This window comes from Piliocolobus tephrosceles, chromosome 8 (assembly GCF_002776525.5).
Source record: "Piliocolobus tephrosceles isolate RC106 chromosome 8, ASM277652v3, whole genome shotgun sequence".
NCBI classification, from domain to species: Eukaryota; Metazoa; Chordata; class Mammalia; order Primates; family Cercopithecidae; genus Piliocolobus; species Piliocolobus tephrosceles.
The window spans coordinates 58,002,670-58,022,590 of NC_045441.1; the positions used below are offsets into that span (position 1 = coordinate 58,002,670).

The 19,921-nt window shown below is 33.8% G+C and overlaps 1 protein-coding gene across 5 annotated transcripts in view; it reads left to right on the plus strand.

Annotated features, from left to right (window-relative positions):
• The window catches only part of FAM126A (family with sequence similarity 126 member A), a 73,616-nt gene that overhangs the window by 47,108 nt on the left and 6,587 nt on the right, over positions 1 to 19,921 (plus strand). For all 5 annotated transcript variants that reach the window (XM_023215969.2, XM_031936041.1, XM_023215971.1 and 2 more), the window contains 3 exons: positions 2,678 to 2,794; positions 5,792 to 5,879; positions 6,684 to 6,843. In XM_023215969.2, the coding sequence (XP_023071737.1) occupies positions 2,678 to 2,794; positions 5,792 to 5,879; positions 6,684 to 6,843 (365 nt within the window). The remainder of the gene's footprint in view (positions 1 to 2,677; positions 2,795 to 5,791; positions 5,880 to 6,683; positions 6,844 to 19,921) is intronic.

Here is a 19,921-nt window from a genome sequence, read left to right on the forward strand (position 1 = left end):
TTGAAAATATTTGCTTACTACACAGTCTCCATGATTAGATTGTGAGTCCCTGTGGGAGCTACATCCATCATCTATATCTCTAGAGTCTGACACAATATCAGTCTTTAATAAATATTTACAGAATGAATAAATGAGTTAATTAAAAATTTCTTTCATCCGTTGGTTCTCTATTATTTACAACCATGCAACCATCCCTATCATAAAAATGTAAGGTGTAAGAAAGTAAAATTTTTTGTTTGCTTCTTTAGTTAATAAGAGTAAGAGGAGTCTCTATTCTAGTTTGGGCATACATTTTTGTAAATTCAAACAAAACTTGAGTTTGTTTTATTTCACATGCAGCTAATTTTTCTGTTTCCCTGCTTACTTTTTACTCTTGGTTCTAAAAAGTTCTGGGATCCTCTGATATTAAATGCATTTATGTGGATCTTTTAAAGTTGTCTGAATTAATAACATTCTTGGGAAATATTTTTGAAATGGTCTGTGGCATACTCGGACATTTTAAAGTGAAGGCTTAGATTCATTGAGTAGAGAAAATAACTTTTAAGTTCTAGGTAGTGAGTGCAGGGGAAGAGTAAGTAAATAATTACAATCTCTTGGCTAGCACTATATTAAGTGAAGCTCATATTATATCAAGCATAGAATATTATGTGAAAGCATTTATTTTCTAGTAAATTTGTTTATTAAAAATAAAAATGTACTGTTTATTTTAAAAATAGTGCATGCTGACCAACATGGTGAAACCCCATCTCTACTAAATACAAAAAAATCAGATGGGCATGGTGGCACAGGCCTGTAGTCCCAGATACTTGGGAGGCTGAGTCAGGAGAATTGCCTGAACCTGGTAGGCAGAGGTGGCAGTGAACCAAGATCATGTTACTGTACTCCGGCCTGGGCAACAAGAGGGAAACTCCATCTCAAAAACAAAAATGAAAAACAAACAATAAAACAGTGCATGTTGGTCAGAAAGTTCAAAAAATACATGTAAATATAAAGAGGAAAATAGATCTATAATCCCACAGATCAGAGATAACCATGACTTTTTAATGTTCTTTTTGCAGTGACACACACTATACACCTATTTGTTTATTGCAAAATGGGATTATGCTGCATCTGTTGTTTTGGACAGTTTTTTTCCCTGTCATTTAAATAGATTTTCAAAACATTATGTTTAATTTCTATAGTATTCTCTGAATGATTTATATAATTGGTCTCCTGTGTTGGACTTTTGGGTTGCTTCCTTTTCCTTATAATAAATGCTCCTTAACTTTGGTACTCCTTAAATATTCCTCACTATAATACATATTTCTGGAGCTGAGTGTGATACCTGTAATCTCAGCAACTGGGAGGCTGACATGGGAGGATCGTTTGAGATCAGGAGTTGAAGACCAGCCTGACAACATAGCAAGACCCCATCTCAAAAAATATATTTTTTTGAGCAGCTAGGTGTGGTGACATGCACCTATGCTTGGGAGGCTGAGATGGGAGGATTGCTGGAACCCAGGAGTTCAAGGCTGCAGTGAGCCATGATCGTGCCACTACACTCCAGCCTAGGCACACAGCAAGACCTTGACTCTAAAAAGCTAATAATAATAAATAAATATTTCTTTGTTTTTTATTTTTAGTTTCCATGTCTTTTTTTTATTTTTTAATTTTTTTTACTTTAAGTTCTGGGATACATGTGCTGAACGTGCAGGTTTGTTACATAGGTATACATGTGCCATGAAATAAATATTTATTTACATGTCATTTTGTTTATGGTAGTTTCTTGAAAAAAATGGTAAAATCTATTGATCTTTCTTTACGGTTCTACCTTTGGTGTCATGTTTAGGTAGCATGCAAAAAGTATGTATCCATTTGCCTATGTTTTATGTCCGTTGTGGTTTTTAAACATTAACAGTTATAATCTATCTGAAGTTTACTATGGTATACTGTATGAGACTTGAGTCTAATTTATAGTTTGTTTTTGGATCCTGCAGTTTGTGTCAAGAACTTTATCAGGAATTGTGGATCATACCACACATCTATTAATGACAGTGCCAAGTTTCTTTTTTCTTTCTTTTTTTTTTTTTTTTTGAGATGGAATCTCACTCTGTCACCCATGCTAGAGTGCAGTGGTTTGATCTTGGCTCATTGCAACCTCCACCTCTCAGGTTCAAGTGATTGTGCTGCCTCAGCCTCCCTAGTAGCTGGGACTACAGGCACATGCCACCATGCCCGGCTAATAATTTTGTATTTTTACTAGAGATGGGGTTTTACCATATTGGCCAGGCTGGTCTCAAACTCCTGGCCTAGGTGATCCGCCTGCTTTGGCCTCCCAAAGTGTTGAGATTACAGGCGTGAGCCACTGAGCCTGGACAGTGCCAAGTTTCATGTAATAGGTTTAGCGGTACCCAAAAATCATTGATAATTGATTGACCAAAATTAGTAAACTAACCAGTGAGTGAATCTGGTTCACTTACTCTATGTATCTACATACCTCAACTTTATACGTTTTTTCCTGGTATAACTTACTCAGGAATATATTACAGACAAATGTTCTGTTTGGAAAGATTCTTTGTTTCATAAATATTAGGTTTGTTATGAAAGTGTACCTAGTACATTGTTGGCTTATAAATGTTAAAATAACTTACCTAAATTTTTACCAATTTTACAAATACATTTATTTTGGTTTTTCTAGAATCTGTGTTTGTGGATATCCTCGACAACATGTAAGAAAATACAAAGGTATAAGTAGCAGGATACCAGTTTCTTCAGGATTCATGGTGCAAATGTTAACAGGGATTTATTTTGCCTTGTAAGTATCTCATCATATGCAAAGTAAACCTTTAATTTCTTTGGAAAATTATAGTCTGTTAATCTATTGTCACTATATTATAATGTCAATAGATAAGTGATTTACATACTTTTTGTGAAAGAAAATGAGTGAGTATCTTAAATAAAACTATTTATAAAACACTTTATCATTCTTAAATTCAAGGACGGAATGAAAATTAGTAACACTTAAATATATTCATAGTCTCTTTCTTCATTTTTTTTTGCTATAATTTCCAAATAGCTTTTTTTCCTCAAGAAATATCTTTTTCCACTGCCAGAAACTTTAGCTCTTAAAAAACATTTCAGGGCCTCTTTGATTAGAAATAGTTTATTATTAGCTTTCTATTAGTTTCTAGTATTGGTGCTCAGTCTCAGTTTTACCTAATGACTTGGGTACTAGTATTTTTCTTTGAACCCTATCCTTTACTTTATAATTCCCTTATTATACATGTCTCATTTACTTTGCATTATATTTACTTGATACTTTTAATTTTCTCTAGTACAGGATAAGCTTTTTGAAGGCAGAATTTATAAACTTCTTAAAGGCAGAATTTATCGTCTCTGGGCCCAATCTGGCCTGATGCCTGTTTTTGTCAAGTTTTTGCAACACAGTCATGCTTGTTTGTTTATGTATTGTCTATGGCTGCTTTTGTGTTGCAATGGCAGAGTTGAATAGTTGAGACTGTATGGCCCACAGGCCTAAAATACTTGTTGTCTGGCCCATTAAGAAAAAATTTTCTGACCCCTGTGTTAGACCATTAATATTGTCCCACAGTTCTTGGATGCTCTGATCTACTTTATTTTATCTTTTTTCTTTGTGTTTCAGTTTGAGTAGTTTCTGTTGGATATATCTTCGTGTTTACTGATTTTTTTCCTTGACTAGGTCAAGTCTAGAAAGGAGACCACTGAAGGCATTCTTCATCTCTGTTACTGTGTTTTATTTCTAACCATTTCATTAGACTCTTTCTTGTAGTTCCCATCTCATTGCTGAAATCTTCATTTGTTCATGCATGTTGTCCATCTTTTCTACTAGAGCCTTTAGTATATTAGTCATAGTTATTTTAATTTCCCAAATAACTTCAACATTTAGGTCATCTATGAATTTAGTTCTACTGTTTGCTTTATCTCTTGACAGAGTTGGTCTTGTTTTGCCTTTTGTGTGCCTTGTAATTTTTGATTGTTCATGATTTTGTTCAGCAGTAAGACAGTGGAGGCTGAGGTAAATATTGTTTATGACAGGAAATGGGCATGCCTCTTCTAGGCTGCTAGTGGAATTATTATAGGCAGAAGTGAACTAGGATTGGGTTTTGTTGTTATGGTTACCCTCAGGGCACCATCTACTTCAAATTCCTCTAGTGCTACCTGGTACTTAGGTGGAGAGCTGGATTGCTGGAGGGTTTTTGTTAATACTCCTGCTTCCTCCTCAGCTTTCAGCATTCCCTGTATGCCTACACTGCAGATAGATTTCTCTCCATGTTCTCACCCCTTCCTCCAGCAATAGAGTTCTGTTGCTTGGTTCTGGGTGTGCACTACCCTGATGGTGGTTGGGGTGGTGGCTTGGAGGGGAGCGCGTGGAAATGGGGGAGGTAATGTTCTCTGTTGTCCTGGTCCAGCCTCAGTTTTAGGCTGATCCCATGTCCCTGCATCTCAGGGATGGGAGTTTCTCAGTGGTCCTGCCCCTTCTTCAGTGATGACACCTCTACTTATCTCAGCATAGAATAAGAGGTTTTTTTGCTTTTTTTTTTTCTTACCCTCAGAGCCAAATTGGTCTTCACTTGTATCCTGGGGAGTGAAAGGGTTTGCTGCTCTTTCCCCAAAGGCTTTAACATTTTTGTTCCATGTGATAAAAGCATCTGGCTGGGTCTTTGTACTTTTCTCATGGAGAGGTTACTCTTTTCCTTGAGGCCTATACCATCAAGGGCAGTTTTCTCTGACCTGCCCTGTTTCTAGTTTTTCTTGTGAGTGCCTAAAGGAGATTTATAGAGAAGCCTGTGGTGGATACAAGCTGCTACTTGTATGTGCTTTTGGAGATCCTATACTCTCCTGCTAGCCCATGAGGTACCTTTTAGCAATTTGGCTTCTAGGAATTTGTGAAGAAGATTAGCTAAATGTTTCTTACCTGCTTGTATTGTGGCCCATCTCTCCTTAGAGGCACCTGTCTCTTCTTGGGGTTCCGGCTATGTGGATGCCCTTGTGACCTCGGCTCTTTGATGGATTCATGAGAATTTATAATTTTATAGATTATCTGGCTTTATCTTGTTTTTATGGTGGGAGTAATATTCTTGCTAGTTTTTAAGCCTTGCTTGCACTCTTGATGTAATGTATACCTCTTTATTTTGTTGTCAGTTGATCAAGCCACTATATCTCTGTTCATTTTTGTAATTTAGCTGATTTTTAGGAAGGGTTTGGCATATCTTTGAAAATTATGCATACACACACACACACACATATACACTCACACACACATGCACACATACTTTTTCCCTCATGTTGCTCTGCTATTTGCAACATGTAGCAAATACACTTCTAAGTGACTATCAAAATGCAAAGAAATAACTACTCAGGATACTGCAAGCCACATTAGTTGTATGTTCTCATTAAAAACTGTGGGAGTTACAGAGTAATTTGGCCATGAAGTGTTCTGAACATTATTCTAAGGTATATAATTTATTATTCCCTGATTTGCTTTGAAAGTATAAAATGCTTTGAAATTGCCTTAGCTTTTTTTATTTCTGTTCTATAGTCATGTTCTTTAGAGAAGAAATGTAGATCTATAAAATTTTCTTTGCTATTAATAGGCATTTAGATGCAATTCAAAGGAATTCAAAGATTTAAAAATACATTTTTAAGAGGAGTAGAATGTTAAGCAATGTGCTAATATGATCTTTTATTTTCTTCAGTAAAGATAATTTCTCTTTGTATTTTGTTCAGTTATAAATAATTATAATTTCTTTGTTTAATTCATCTAATTTTATAGTTATAATGGAGAATGGGATCTCGCTCAAAAAGCACTGGATGATATTATATACAGAGCCCAGCTAGAATTATATCCAGAGCCATTGCTGGTAGGTGCCTGACTTATTTATGTAAATTTTATAATTTAAGATTTCTCAATTTAGAACTATAAATTGAGAGAGCCATTCATAGTTCATTAATATGTCATTAATACTCAGTGTATTCATGCTCTTGTTATACATGGAAGTTTTATAACTTAGAAAAGTAACAAATAAATTTTTTTAAAAATTTTTCTTTGAGACAGAATTTTGCTCTTGTTGCCCAGGCTGGAGTGCAATGGCATGATCTCGGCTCACCACATCCTCCACCTCCCAGGTTCAAGCAATTCTCCTGCCTCAGCTTCCCAAGTAGCTGGGATTACAGGCACACGCCACCATGCCCAGCTAATTTTTTGTATTTTTAGTTGAGATGGGATTTATTCATGTTGGTCAGGCTGATATCAAACTCCCGACCTCAGGTAATCAGCCCGCCTTGGCCTCCCAAAGTGCTGGCCTTACAGGTGTGAGCCACTGCACCCGGCCAAAATAAAAATTTTTATTAGACCGACTTCCTAGACACCTAACAGTCTTTTTAACTTATAAGAATTGTTCTCCTTAACATACTTTAGCTGCATTTATTAATTAACATTAGGCATTTGGAAATCTAATTGAATATTTTGAAATTTTTAACTTTATCATTTACATATTTTTTAAACCATGAATTTCCCTCTCAGCCTCCTATTCTTATCTTAGAGGATTTCTGTATCATCTTTTAAAATGCTTGGGAAGAGCATCTTTGTATAAGCCTGTTTAGCATCATGTTTTATCTAAGGGTAAGATAATATGTTGATCTTAAACTATATTTTTTCTTCTTAGGTTGCTAATGCAATAAAGGCTTCATTGCCTCATGGTCCCATGAAATCTAATAAGGAAGGTACAAGGTGTATTCAAGTTGAAATCACACCAACTTCCTCTAGAATATCAAGAAATGCAGTAACCAGCATGTCAATAAGGGGTCATAGGTGGAAAAGACATGGTAAGAAATACGTAACTCTTCAAGTCAAGCCATTGTTGATTTCTTTACATTTTTCACTGTACTTACGGTGCTATAACTTCTAACTTCAGTAAATAGTAGTCTGGAAGAAAGAGCTGTGGAGTTGCCCTTAACTCCTAATTTATTATCTAGGAGCAATAGGCAATAAGAAAAATGGAGCCCCTTATGTTACACATATGAATGAAAATTTATTTAAAAATCGTATTCATTTTTAAATTGTTATTTCAGTAGGAGAATAAGGAAAATGCATTTTAAAATTACTCATACATTTTGGGCTTGTATTCAAAAGTATTTGCAAATATTCCTTAATTAATATTTCTGATTTCTCAATTAACTCTCAAGCAAATGAATTTACATATTGAAGTAGAACAACTAATAGGGACTTTAAACACTTTGTCTGGACTTTCTGGTAAAGAATGCCATAGTATTGATGCAACACTAGTTATTTGTATTTTCTTGAAGTTAATTTTCTTCCAAGATTCTGTGTATATGTGTGTGTGTATATATATCCCTTCTTGTCTGCTTCATTTTATTATTTTAAAATTTTACTGGAAGTCAATTTCATTCATTATGGCTTTTTCAATGCTTTCCCATTTCCCTCCCTTGTCTTTTAATTTATTATTCTTTATTTAATTTCATATTCTTTTTATAACTTCTCTCCTATCTAGACGTTATTGTAGTGTCAACAACCAGTCTAAGAAGGAAATTATCACCTTCCTCAGAAGGTAACCATGGTGGGAAGCACAAAGCTACTTTACCCTAAGCAAACATCTATATCAGAAGTAAAACAAAATCCATTCTCTGTTTTCTTCTTCTTGTAAACTGAGGTGAAAATAGTAGTTCCTTTTGGTATATTTAGTTCCGGTTGTGTTGTGGTTTCTATAGAGAAAATGGGAAAGGAGGAGAAGAATGGAGCTATTTATGGTAAACTAGAAAGTTGATGATGAGAACAGTTGCCATTGTTTTCACTTAAAGAATCTAGGTGATTGTATGTCAAAAAAGAATAATGATTATCCAGCTTACCTAGTGATCATTTTTGGTGTTTTTAAAGTGTGGCAATTCTTGAAAGTTCCATAGGAAAGCATAAAAGAGGTGGTGATGTCTGCCAATAGCAAGGCACATTATGCCACCATTTAAAACATACAGTCTAAACATACTTCAGCTTCTTCAGTGAAAATTATGCTACTGAATGGGTCTAGATTACAGGTAGAAAGTCATTTAATTAGATATGGTTTACCCTGAGATTGGTTTTTCTGTTTTGGCATTAATGTGTTACAGGCATGGAGGCAAGGAAGCAGATCATAGTGGTTACTGTGGCTCTAAGTGCTCCCAAGCTACTGTTACAGGAAGCACAAGAATGAGTTTTAATTTCTTTTCCACTTTCCTTCTTTCTATTTAGGTAGACATATTGGGAATTAGGGAGAGAAATGTAGGTCCTGCAGTTAAAAATGTGAAATATTGATGCTCCCTTGTATTTGTGCATGTGCGTGTGTATGAGAGAGAGTATGTGTGCATGTCCAGGCATACATTTAAACAAGGAGGTTTGTACCCTGCAATAAAATGGAAGCCATTTCCCAGAAGTGTTTTATAGGAAAAAAATTACAAAACAAGAGAAAAGACTGCCTGAATGTATTGTATCTAGCAGATTCTTACATATCTTCCAGATTCCATTTTGGCTGCCACTTGAGGGGTTAGCACTCTGTCTTAGGATTGTACCCTTGTTAAAGTAGTATTCTTATCACCTGCCCCCCTTCACAATTCTAACACTTGGGAAACTCCTGTTTATTATAACAATAAAATCACAGATGAGAATATAGAAGTGAACGAACTATAAAAAGTAAGTCACATGCATGGAACAGATACAGAATACAGCTTAGCCTTGTTCATCACTCTTCTTTAGTGTGAATTTCTTTTATCCAGTGGACTCTAAAATACTCCTAAGTCCTTCTTATTTGCCTCTACAGGTAGGTTGCAGTCTTCTCACTTTTTAGGGTAGTCTTGGCTTTCCCTTTTAGAGCAGTAAAGTTACCATGTTCGGCTGAATTTAAAAGGTTTCTATTTTCCATCCTCATGGTCCTGCTTCCTACTTCTAGGCTCTCTAACAGGCACTGGCTTCCTGTGGGGAAAGTAGATACCTTTGCAGTACTTCTTAGATATATAGACAATTCTCAAATTATAAATAGATTATTAAATTTAATTTTGTTTCTATATAAATTACAAATTTCTCAAATTATAGATTTTAAAATTTAATTGTATGAATATATAAATTCTATTGTTAATATTTATATATAAATCAAAACAAAATTTGTTTATACATTTCTTTAGAAACAATATTAAAGGGCTTGTAGATCCCAGGGTGAGCCACAGCAGCCTTTTTATCTCATAATGTTTCTGAAACGTAGGACTATAGAATGTAAGTTCAGTTCATAGCTGTGTGAAAATACATTTAGAGTTTCTATATTTAATGGAACTCTAAATGTGTTTCCCATTCTACCCACTCATATCCCTACTATTCTCTCACCACACCAACTCTCACAGTAGGATGAATTTCTTCCCAAACCCTCAACTGTATCTGTCATACAGTAGAAACAAAGAATATCCCACCCTAAGCCAGTGGTCATGAGGGTTGGGAAAGGAGAAGGGACAAGAACCATGAACTTTAAGAAATATTCAAGAAATATTCTTTTTTTTTTCTCTTTCTCCTTGCCTCTTCCTTTGTTTTCCTAGTTTTTGGAAAGCAGAAAGCAATTGCCCCCCCCCCCCCTTTTTTTTTTTTCTGTTGGAGCTCTTCCCTTTTTCTTTTACTTATTTGTCTTTATTTATTATTGCATTTCTCCTAATTTCTCCTCTTTCTGTCTTTTCTGGATAGAAGAGGGAAAGGAGTGAATGAGGTTTTCTCATGGAAGGAGCCAAGTAAAACTTTGCTTTTTGCTTTTTTTTTTCCATCTCCCTTTACCATGAAAGAATATACATAATTAAGCCATGTGAATGTACTGGTGTGTTTGCATATCTGAGTCACCAAAAATTATTACATAGCCAGCAAATACATTAAATTAGAGCAATTAGTGGACATTTATTCTCCTTTATTATCGGTAACAGAAGAATCTTTCCATTTTCTTTACAGCCCAATCTCACACTGTAGTGTTTTTAAAATGAATTTTGAAAAGTTTTAATTATTTACATTTTAAAATATTTTAAAGCTATTCTAGAATGTATTTTAGGATTCTCTAATGCTTCATAGATCTACCATTTTTTTCTTAAGGTTAAGAATGATTCACAACATATTTTAATGGAAAGTGTTATAATAGAAGTTTAAAAATTACTTTATCCTTAACATTTGTACACATTTCAGAATATGCATCCCTGGCCATGGTTTTGTTGTTGTTGTCAACCCAGGTTTCTAGAATTGTATTTTGACCAGTCCTGTTATTTGCTTGGCTCTGTTTTTTATTTTTATTTTTTTAGTTAACTTTATTTTTTAGAGCAGTTTTAGGTTAACAGCCAAACTGTGTGGAAAATAAGAGAGTTCTTAAATACCTCATGACCCCGCATTCATAGCCTCCCCCAATATATCAACATCCCGCACCAGAGTGGTACATTTGTAAGGACCTGTAATTTAAGTTTTGAGCAGACAGTGCATCCTCATGTCAATTAAATAGGATGATTTTTAAAGAAAGGTTGGTTTCAACTGAGGTACTATTTTGGAGAGATCTGTTTGACAATTAATGGTGTGTTTGCTTGATTTGCCCTACTTTTCAGTTTAAGTTAAACCATTGTATGGACATGGCTTAACTTAATGTGTTTTTCAAATTTTTTAAACTTTGTGTTTAAATCTTTGAGAAAATTCTAATGACTTTATCATTTTATGTCAATAAATATGTTTGGGAAATAAAATTACAATGTAGAATTGCTGCTTTTGACTTCTAAGGAACATAATTTCAGAATTAAAAGCTTTATGTATTGCTTATTCTATTATGCATATTGTGTTTAATTTCATCTACAGATGGCGAATAATTCAAGGCAAAGGTGTATTTTTTCAAACTGATTTTCAAGTCACCTACAAATTGAGGGCTATCTAGAAGTCATAATTTGAAAGTAAAACACAGTTGGAGAAAGATAATAATAAAATAAACTTTAAAAAGCATTCAGTAAGTTTAGAGAAGACTGAATAGATTATGACCATAATAAAAGTCAAAATGAAAATTCCAGTAAGAAAAATGAGATAAAATTTAGTAAAATAATTCAATAGTTTTTCAAGTTAATAATTAAAATTCAATTTTGCTTATTTATTTCCTTTTAAAAATAAAAAAAGTTAAAGGAAAATAGAAAGTATTTCTTTATAATTATGCTTTAATTCTATAGTCATTATCTGTCCTTGCTCAGATAAATGTCGTTTCCAAAGATACCTTCATCATCTACCATTTCAGCTATTTTATTTTTTATTTTTTTATTTTTCTTTTTTTGAGACGGAGTCTCACTCCGTCGCCCAGGCTGGAGTGCAGTGCCGGATCTCAGCTCACTGCAAGCTCTGCCTCCCGGATTCACGCCATTCTCCTGCCTCAGCCTCCCGAGTAGCTGGGACTACAGGCGCCTGCCACCTCGCCCAGCTGGTTTTTTGTATTTTTTTAGTAGAGACGGGGTTTCACCGTGTTAGCCAGGATGGTCTCAAACTCCTGACCTCGTGATCCACCCGTCTCGGCCCCCCAAAGTGCTGGGATTACAGGCTTGAGCCACCGCACCCGGCCCATTTCAGCTATTTTAAAAAGCTCCTTTTCTTAAGTCCCTGAAAAGTTCTCTTTTCACTCCAGTATTCCACTCCAGTATTCTAGTGTACAATTTATACTTGTTTATTTCCTTGTGTTTTTCCATTCCTTCCTCCTCTTTTTTTTTTTTTTTTTTTTTTTTAATGAGACGGAGTCTCACTCTGTTACCCAGGCTGGAGTGCAGTGGCCGGATCTCAGCTCACTGCAAGCTCCGCCTCCGGGTTTCACGCCATTCTCCTGCCTCAGCCTCCTGAGTAGCTGGGACTACAGGCGCCCGCCACCTCGCCCGGCTAGTTTTTTGTATTTTTTAGTAGAGACGGGGTTTCACCGTGTTAGCCAGGATGGTCTTGATCTACTGAACTTGTGATCCACCCGTCTCGGCCTCCCAAAGTGCTGGGATTACAGGCTTGAGCCCCCGCGCCCGGCCTCCTTCCTCCTTTTCTAGAGCAAATCTAATTGCTATTTTCTCTCTGTTCACCACAACTACTACTACCATGATTACTCATTCTTCTTCCACTTTTTAAGAAATTACCTATACTTGGAACAATGTAAGAGATTTCCTCCTTTCTTTCAAAATAGTTATTGTAATACCAGTCATTTGTTCTCTAAAAGTTCCCTAATTAAGTTATAGTTACAAATAATGAGTGCTTATAATTTTTGCCAACTGTCAAAAGGCTTATCCAGTGAAATCTCGATTTTTTTATTGCTGCCCATCATTCTTCCCACTTGCGCCTTTGTGAGATAATGAGACAAGTGAGTGAAAACATTTGGTATACTTTAAAGTACTACATAAAGGTAGATTATTAATTAAGAACAGTTTCATTTGTTTTACTAGCTACACAATAAGTATATTTTTAATAAGTTTTTATTAGCTAGTTTGCTATTCAAATTGTCCTGTGATTCTTTAGTGCTTTCCCAAAACTCTAAGTTTTTGAAATTTGTAATTTGGATTTTCTCAATTTGAGTTAAACTTGTTTAGTTTGAGTATAGTATCAAACACAAAAGTACACATGTTATGTAATAGTAACAATTACTTTAAAGATTTTTTGTGTGTTCTGTGGTACTGGAGTACAGTACTCTAACTTTATTATCTAATGTGTATGTCACTGTTATAGTAAGGATTTTTAAAATGTTGTTATTGTTTCCATCCCAAGTTAACATAAAAATAGAAGTTACATAGACCAAATTTATATTTCTTATTTATGTACAGTTATAACTGTTTGCAACTAGTAGGTATCAGTAATAAAAGGAATGTTTATAAACTAGATACTTTGAATGTTTCCCTACTTTTGGTCCTGGCATATGTTAAATGGTTTATTTTAATAACAATGCATTGAATTATTTTCATTTAGGGGATCCAAGAGTACAAAATTTTAAGTAGTAAAAAAGAATTAAAAATAGCAACTGTATATATTTTTAAGTCTTCTAACTTAATGATGCAAAATAAGTACTGTGAGAATTTTAGAATATTTAATTATATGCAGTGTTTACGTGAAAAATCAGACTAAATGAAGTTTATGTAGTTGAAATAAAAGGAAAGTCTAGTTTCATGTTGTTAAAGCAGTTTTATTGCATTTTTCAGCATTTAAAATAATTGCTTCTCTTTAATGGATGCCATCATATTTAAATAAAGTTAAATGATTATAACAGAGTTCAAAGAGATACTATTTAAAAAAACAGGAAAGTGATTTGTTTCATAATTTGCTCATTCAGTGGTTTAGTACTAGCTTATTAGATGAAAAAAGAAAAGAAACAAAGATTGCAATTCATATTGGAAAACATTAAAACTGGTTATTGATTTAGAAAATATTAATAAATTTCTACTGTATAATAACATTGATAAAGCGAGGAAGTACTAATTGTTGAACAAATCTGAAAAATTATAATGGATGTATTTTAGTAAATATAAATAATATTTATTTATAAATATTTTTAAGCATTTAAGGTTGTCTTTCTAGATACTACAAAAGGTAAATGGTAATAAATCTTGAAATGGAACATCTATTTTGTAAATCTGATTTTACAACTATGAGAAAAGTCTTCAGTTGAGGAGAAATAAACTGTTGCTAACAGTTACAGAAGAATTTTGAAAAACAAAGAAATGGTAACAATTTTAAACCCCAAAGTAGTAAACTTTAAATAATTGTCTATTGGAATAATTTTACATCGGCAATTAAACATTTTTAATGTGTATGTTTTTATTTCAAAGATTGTCTATATTTGTTAAGGAAATTTAGGAAATAAAAAATTATCTGGCAGTTTTATTTTTAAAAATGAAAATGCTTTTAGTATCATTTTGAGAAGCTCCATTACTTTCAGATTATAAAATGCTATTTGAGGAACAGATTTTCTTTCCCAATATAGAAGATAAAACATTTGGACAAAAAGCATTTATTTCTTACCAAAAATTTTGTGAATTTTAACTGGCATTTTCGATATGGAACTTCCATGGAGGACAAAATAAAATATTAGGAAATATTAGATTACTCAAGGAAAAAAGACATGTTAACCAAAGAGCTGAAATACGTTGATATGTTTGACACATGTGGGTATTAAGTTTGAGAGAGGAAAGAACGACTGTGTGCAGAATCCTGACTTAGACTATTTTTGAAGAAAATAAAAGATCTCATTTTATTTCCAGGTAAAATGAAGTTGAAAAATTTTCCAGCCAGTGACAGAATTAATGGTCTTATGTGGCAAAAAAACTTGTTCATAAATTATTGTATTCTACATCTTTACTAAGGGGGACTTACACAAATCTTGCAGTAGTTGAGAAAATTATTATTTATTATGATTGTTTATTGAGCACTCCTCCTTTTTCCACCTTTTTAATGAGCATTTGCTGCACATTGCACACCAAGGAAGAAATAAGCTTTTATAGGTAGTTTTGTAATAGGTAGTTTTGCTGACCTGTTTTTGGTCTGTGCTGTGTGGTCATGAGGATCTGTAATAATCATAAAGGATTCACCTGGTCCTGCAGCAGCTTTATGTTGCAATTCTCTATTGGATTCTTTTTAAAACTTGAGACTCAATAAAGATGACAAAAGGAGTTACTGAGAGTAATTGAATCCACCTCAATAAGGAGAATTCTGTCATTTACCATATGTATACAACCAAAGCTAAAGATCTGACTGTTTTTCACTTATGGAGACTGCTAATAACTCCTAACTGGTGTGTCTGAATAAATTGTCCTGTTCCAGACTGTTTTTCTGTATGCCCCAGGCTGCTCTTTTCTTACCTAGACAGTCTACTTACTGCTTCAGAGCTCAGATTTTGACATCTGAGTCTTTGTTTTTGTCCTTGCTCAGAGTGCAGCCCTTTAACTGCGGTGGGGTCCCATCCTGTGTTTCTGTGATAGCTTTGCTTTCCTCTAATCTGCCTTGTAAATACTGGCTCAGGTTGAGCATTGCCACAGTGCTGTTCTTCTGACTCAGGACACACTTTATGCTCAGTATTTTGTGTTATGTGAATGTAACTTCTATTGATAAAAAAGGCTAGTAAAGTATGACAGTATGCAAATAGTTTTTCCATGTAGCTGTCAATGGCTATCTGCTGTAATCACAATAAAATCCAGACTTCATACTATGGCATATGTGACCCTGGTGATATGACCTCTTGACTACTGCTTTGACCTCACTTTAAGACCACGCTCACCCTAGTTCATTAGACTCTTTCATTCTAACACTTCAGCATACTAAGGCATTCTGCCTTAAGCTCATTGTCCATTATTTGGAGTATTTGAGCTGAAATGTGAATAGTGAAACGTACCTTGACTGCCCTTACTCCGGATTGTTGTGTGGCTAGCAGTTTTTCATCATTCACACCTCAGCTTAAACATCTCTTCTTCTAAGAGTTTTTTCCAGACCACCCATCTAAGTACTTTTATCCCCTACTACCCTACTTACTCTTTCCCATCTTATTTTTTTTATTTCCTTTTCTGCTATTTAAATCTCTTGTTTACTTAGTTCCAATATTACATTGTGATCTCTGTTCCCTTATTATATAGTGAGGGCAGAATCTGTCTTTTTTGCTGTTGTATCCCCAGCATCTAAAACAATGTCTGACATATTGCAGGTGCTCAACAAGTTTTAGTTGAACGCATGAATAAGTGAGTGAATGATAAAGAAATGTATAACATAGGGTGAGCAAGTTGGTCTTTTCTTGTTTTGTTGAAGAACAGTATAACAACATGATGGTAAACTAGGTTAGGGGATATTTACTTATAATTCCAATATTTAATTTTCATTTTAGTTTTTTCTATGCATGTATGTTTTCATGGTTGTACTCTATTTAAATGTTTTTGGTATTTTGTTTTTGTTTGGTAATATTGTCAGACATTTTCCCTAGTTCTCCTAGTAAATACAGTTATTTTAATGGCTACATAATATCACATTGAGTTGATATTCCATCATTTGCTTAATCATTTTTCTAATATGTTAAGAAATTTGTTTCTGAGTTTTGCTGTTATAAATAACACTGCAAGGAATAGCTTAATGAATATAGATAAAATTTTTTTCCATTGAACAGAATATATTATAAACATAAAATGACTATATTAAAAGATATTTGTTCTGGTATTTTATAGCATTTAAAATATCTACATCTCATAAATTGTAGAAGAATGTGTAGACTTTGTTTTGGTTTGGGTTTATTCTAAGTTAAAATACTTTTCATAATTCATGTAAAAATTGTATGATGCAGACAAATAATAAAATATATTTTTAAAGCTTCAGCTTACTATTTTCACAAATAAGTTTGTAAGCACCCCATATAGCCAGATGCCTTTAGACTCAAAGTAATCTGAGTACAGAGATGTATAAATTCTGTGAATAAATAAATTATTATTTTATTAAAATTACCACCTTTAGTAAATAGGGCAGCCATAAAACAAATAAAAGCAAAAGCTAAAGTGGTTTTGTAAGTGACATAATAGAATAGATATTTGGGATTATAAAATGACATTTGAGAGAAATCACAACTTTTCATGATCAGTTTTATCGGTTTTAGTATTATTTGCAATTTGCTTCACTTTTTTTCTTAAAGCTGGAAGAAATCTTTTAGGGCGAAATAATTTGAGTACCTTTGAGAACTAATTTGGAAATGTCTATTAAAAGTATTCTTTAACTTTCATTTCTACATGTGGAGAGTTTACCTATTTATACATATAAGAGGTTACACAAATAAAATATATCCTGAGAAGTTTCTCTTTGGATCTTTTTGAGCTTTTTGAATTATTTGAAGTCAAGTATTTTTTTTTTAAGGTGTGGATTAATCATGACTTCATTTGCATAGATTGTTAAGTTTTGGGGAAAACAAAATCTATTTTATTATGCATTTATATTCCCTTGCAGCATCTTCTATATAATTTTCTTAAAGAAAGGATTAAGTTCTACTCTTTAGCTATATATGCTATCCTCTGGATAACATAATGCAAAAATAGATTTTAAAAATGATCTTTTTGACCTAAGCATTTTGCTAAACCTACACTTAGAGACGGCTCCCTCACTTTTCCAAAACAAAGAGGCTTTGCTTTTCTTTGCCATGTAAAAACTCTTATTAGCATAAGCTATATGTATTTCATTTATTCAGTCAACACATTCACAGCTTATCCTTCTCATATCTTCTGTATGTTTTCTTACTTTTATTTATTCTAATAATTTAATCTGATAACAGAATATTCACTTAATTCATCAAAAAAAGATTTCTTGAGTGCCTACTATATACAAGCTACTTTTCCAGGTACTAGATATATAGTAGTGACTAGATGAAAATTTTAAAAACTCCTTCCTCATAGAACTTAGGTCTAGTAAACAAGATAAATAAATAATTGTAGGTTAGATAGAGAGTGTTAAGTGCTAAGAAGAAGAAACAAAGAAGAGGGTATGTGAAACGTGGGGGCTATTAAAACTTTGGATGGGTTGACCAAGGGAGACTTCACTGTAAAGGAAATTTCTGAAAAAGATTTGAAGTAAGGAAGTGAGCCATTCAGCCACCAGGAGAAGACAGCAGCCAGGAGAGCAGTAAGACAGTGTGGGTGGGAATGTCGGGTCACAGAGTTATACAGGGAAAGAAGTCGGAGAGCTGATAGAGAGCAGGATTAGGTAACAAATGTTTGTTTGGATTACTTAATTATCTTTCTTTATTCTGTAATTTTTCTGAGATTTATGTTTCTGTTCTTTCTAGCTCTGTACAGAATTACTTACTCTTCTTATAAATTTAATAAGCAGTTTAAAAAATCTGCCATTGTTAACCATTTTTGAGTGATAATAAATATCAATTAATTAGTCAAAGATTTGTGTTTGTGGGAAAACACATCTCGTTTTTCTGCTTGCCATTTAATTCCATGATTTTTTTAAATGTAATACCATTGCCTTTTGGGCTGCGGACCTTTATCACTATTCTGATAAATGTGATTACATTTCAGTTGCCTAGTACTGCTTTATGTAATATTCTCCCTGTCATTTTCTAGTTTTTCTTGCAAAATCCTGAATTTCTGCCACTGATGCACCATTTTAGATTAATAGCCTTCTTTGGCATCTTTTAAAAAATTGACCCAATTAAAAAAAAAAAAAAAGAACAGACCTAAACTCAAGAGTAATTACTTTCCTAGGATTTCTTCCAGACTTTTATTTTCTCTGGCTCTCCATTCAAAGTAAGTTATTTGCTTTTATAAAATGGCCAGGAGTCTACACAAGTAAATTAAACCTAATTGTGGGATGTCAGAGGATATTTAACTCAAATGGACTCAAATGAATTGAAGAGTTAGAGTTAGTATTTATAGTATGTTAGAATAGACATTTGAAGTTAAAAGATTTTACTAGTTAACTTCCCCCACTGAATAGTTGTGTAGTTCCTCCTGAACTTCAGTTTCCTTGTCTGTAAATGGGAATCAAATTGCCTACTTCAGAGGCTCACTAATAGATTGTTTTGAGATTACAATTGGATGATATATGTGGACACTCTCAAGAAAGTGACTTAGGGCAATTCAATGTAAGTATTGAGTATTGTTCTGTATTCTATGAGGCCACCTATGCTTAGCTTTTAAAATTTTGTTAAATTTTAATATTCATTGCCTTTTTTATGTCTGGATAATTTCCGAAGTTTGATTTTTTTTTTTTTTTGGACTGGAGATCCCTTCAGTAGATCTTTTGTGAAACAGCTTCTACAATGTAAATAAACAAGTCTTGGCCTTCACAGTGCCATGGTGATTTTATCTCAGTTGCAGTGACCCCTGGCATGTACCTCAATAAGAATTTGTTTGCCCTCACTTGGATGACAGTTGTCCTCAATTGGAAACAGGCTTGGTCAGAGCTTTTTAGTTTCATTAAACCTTTATTAGAGAGCACCCAGAAGCAGCAGTGCACTACTACCTCACCAACATTCTGCAGCCTATCTAGGAAATAAAAACTTTAGAGAACCTTTAGTCAAAAGCCTATGAAGCACTAATTAAGGGGAAATAATTATACCAGCATGTTGGCTCAGCAGTGCGAGGCACCATGAAGCTTTGAGGAGGGGCTCCCACAAGTGCATATTGCTGCTGAGTATGGAGTATCCAAGGCACCCATAACAACTTTTGTCTTAGGTTTTTAAAATTTGAAAATCAGAATAGAGCAGTGGTTCCCAGACTTTGTTACACATTAGTCACCTGGGGCTTTTACAAATCTTATGCCCAGGTAATATCTTACACTAATTATAAATTAGAATGTTTGGGGGTTGGAGCCAGGCATCAGTAGTTTTTAAAGATGCACAGATGATACCAATGTGCAGCTAACTTAGGGAACCACAGGAATATGTGGCTCTGGCCTTCGTTCTTTTACTACCTATTACTGTTTCTCAGCCTTTAGCATCATTAGTGGGAATCTGATAACCCTATCACTAAAAATATTTGAAAATAGTAGGTGATGTCCTGTAAGCAGGTTTGTGGTCTACAGTTTTTAAAAAGTATATGCTATTTTACGTAGTCTTACGTTGCTTTGAATTTTGTTTCACTACTGTCACCTTGTAGATATATTTATGTTACTTTTTCCCATTTACATGAATAACTCCTTGACAGCTTTAAATAACATTATGCCTTTGTTATTTAAGACCAGAATAAAATAATGTCTACAGGTATTAACTAGTTAGGAGTTTTGTTTCTTTGTTTCATTTATAATGGCTGTTTTCAGATAAAGGGCTGACAGCCAATTTGTTTTTCCAAATCCATTTTTATTTTTCTCCAGTCTAGTAATGAACTAAATTTATGAAATTGGTATGAGTCTAAATAAATCAACTGCTTAACTATATCACAGCCACATTAA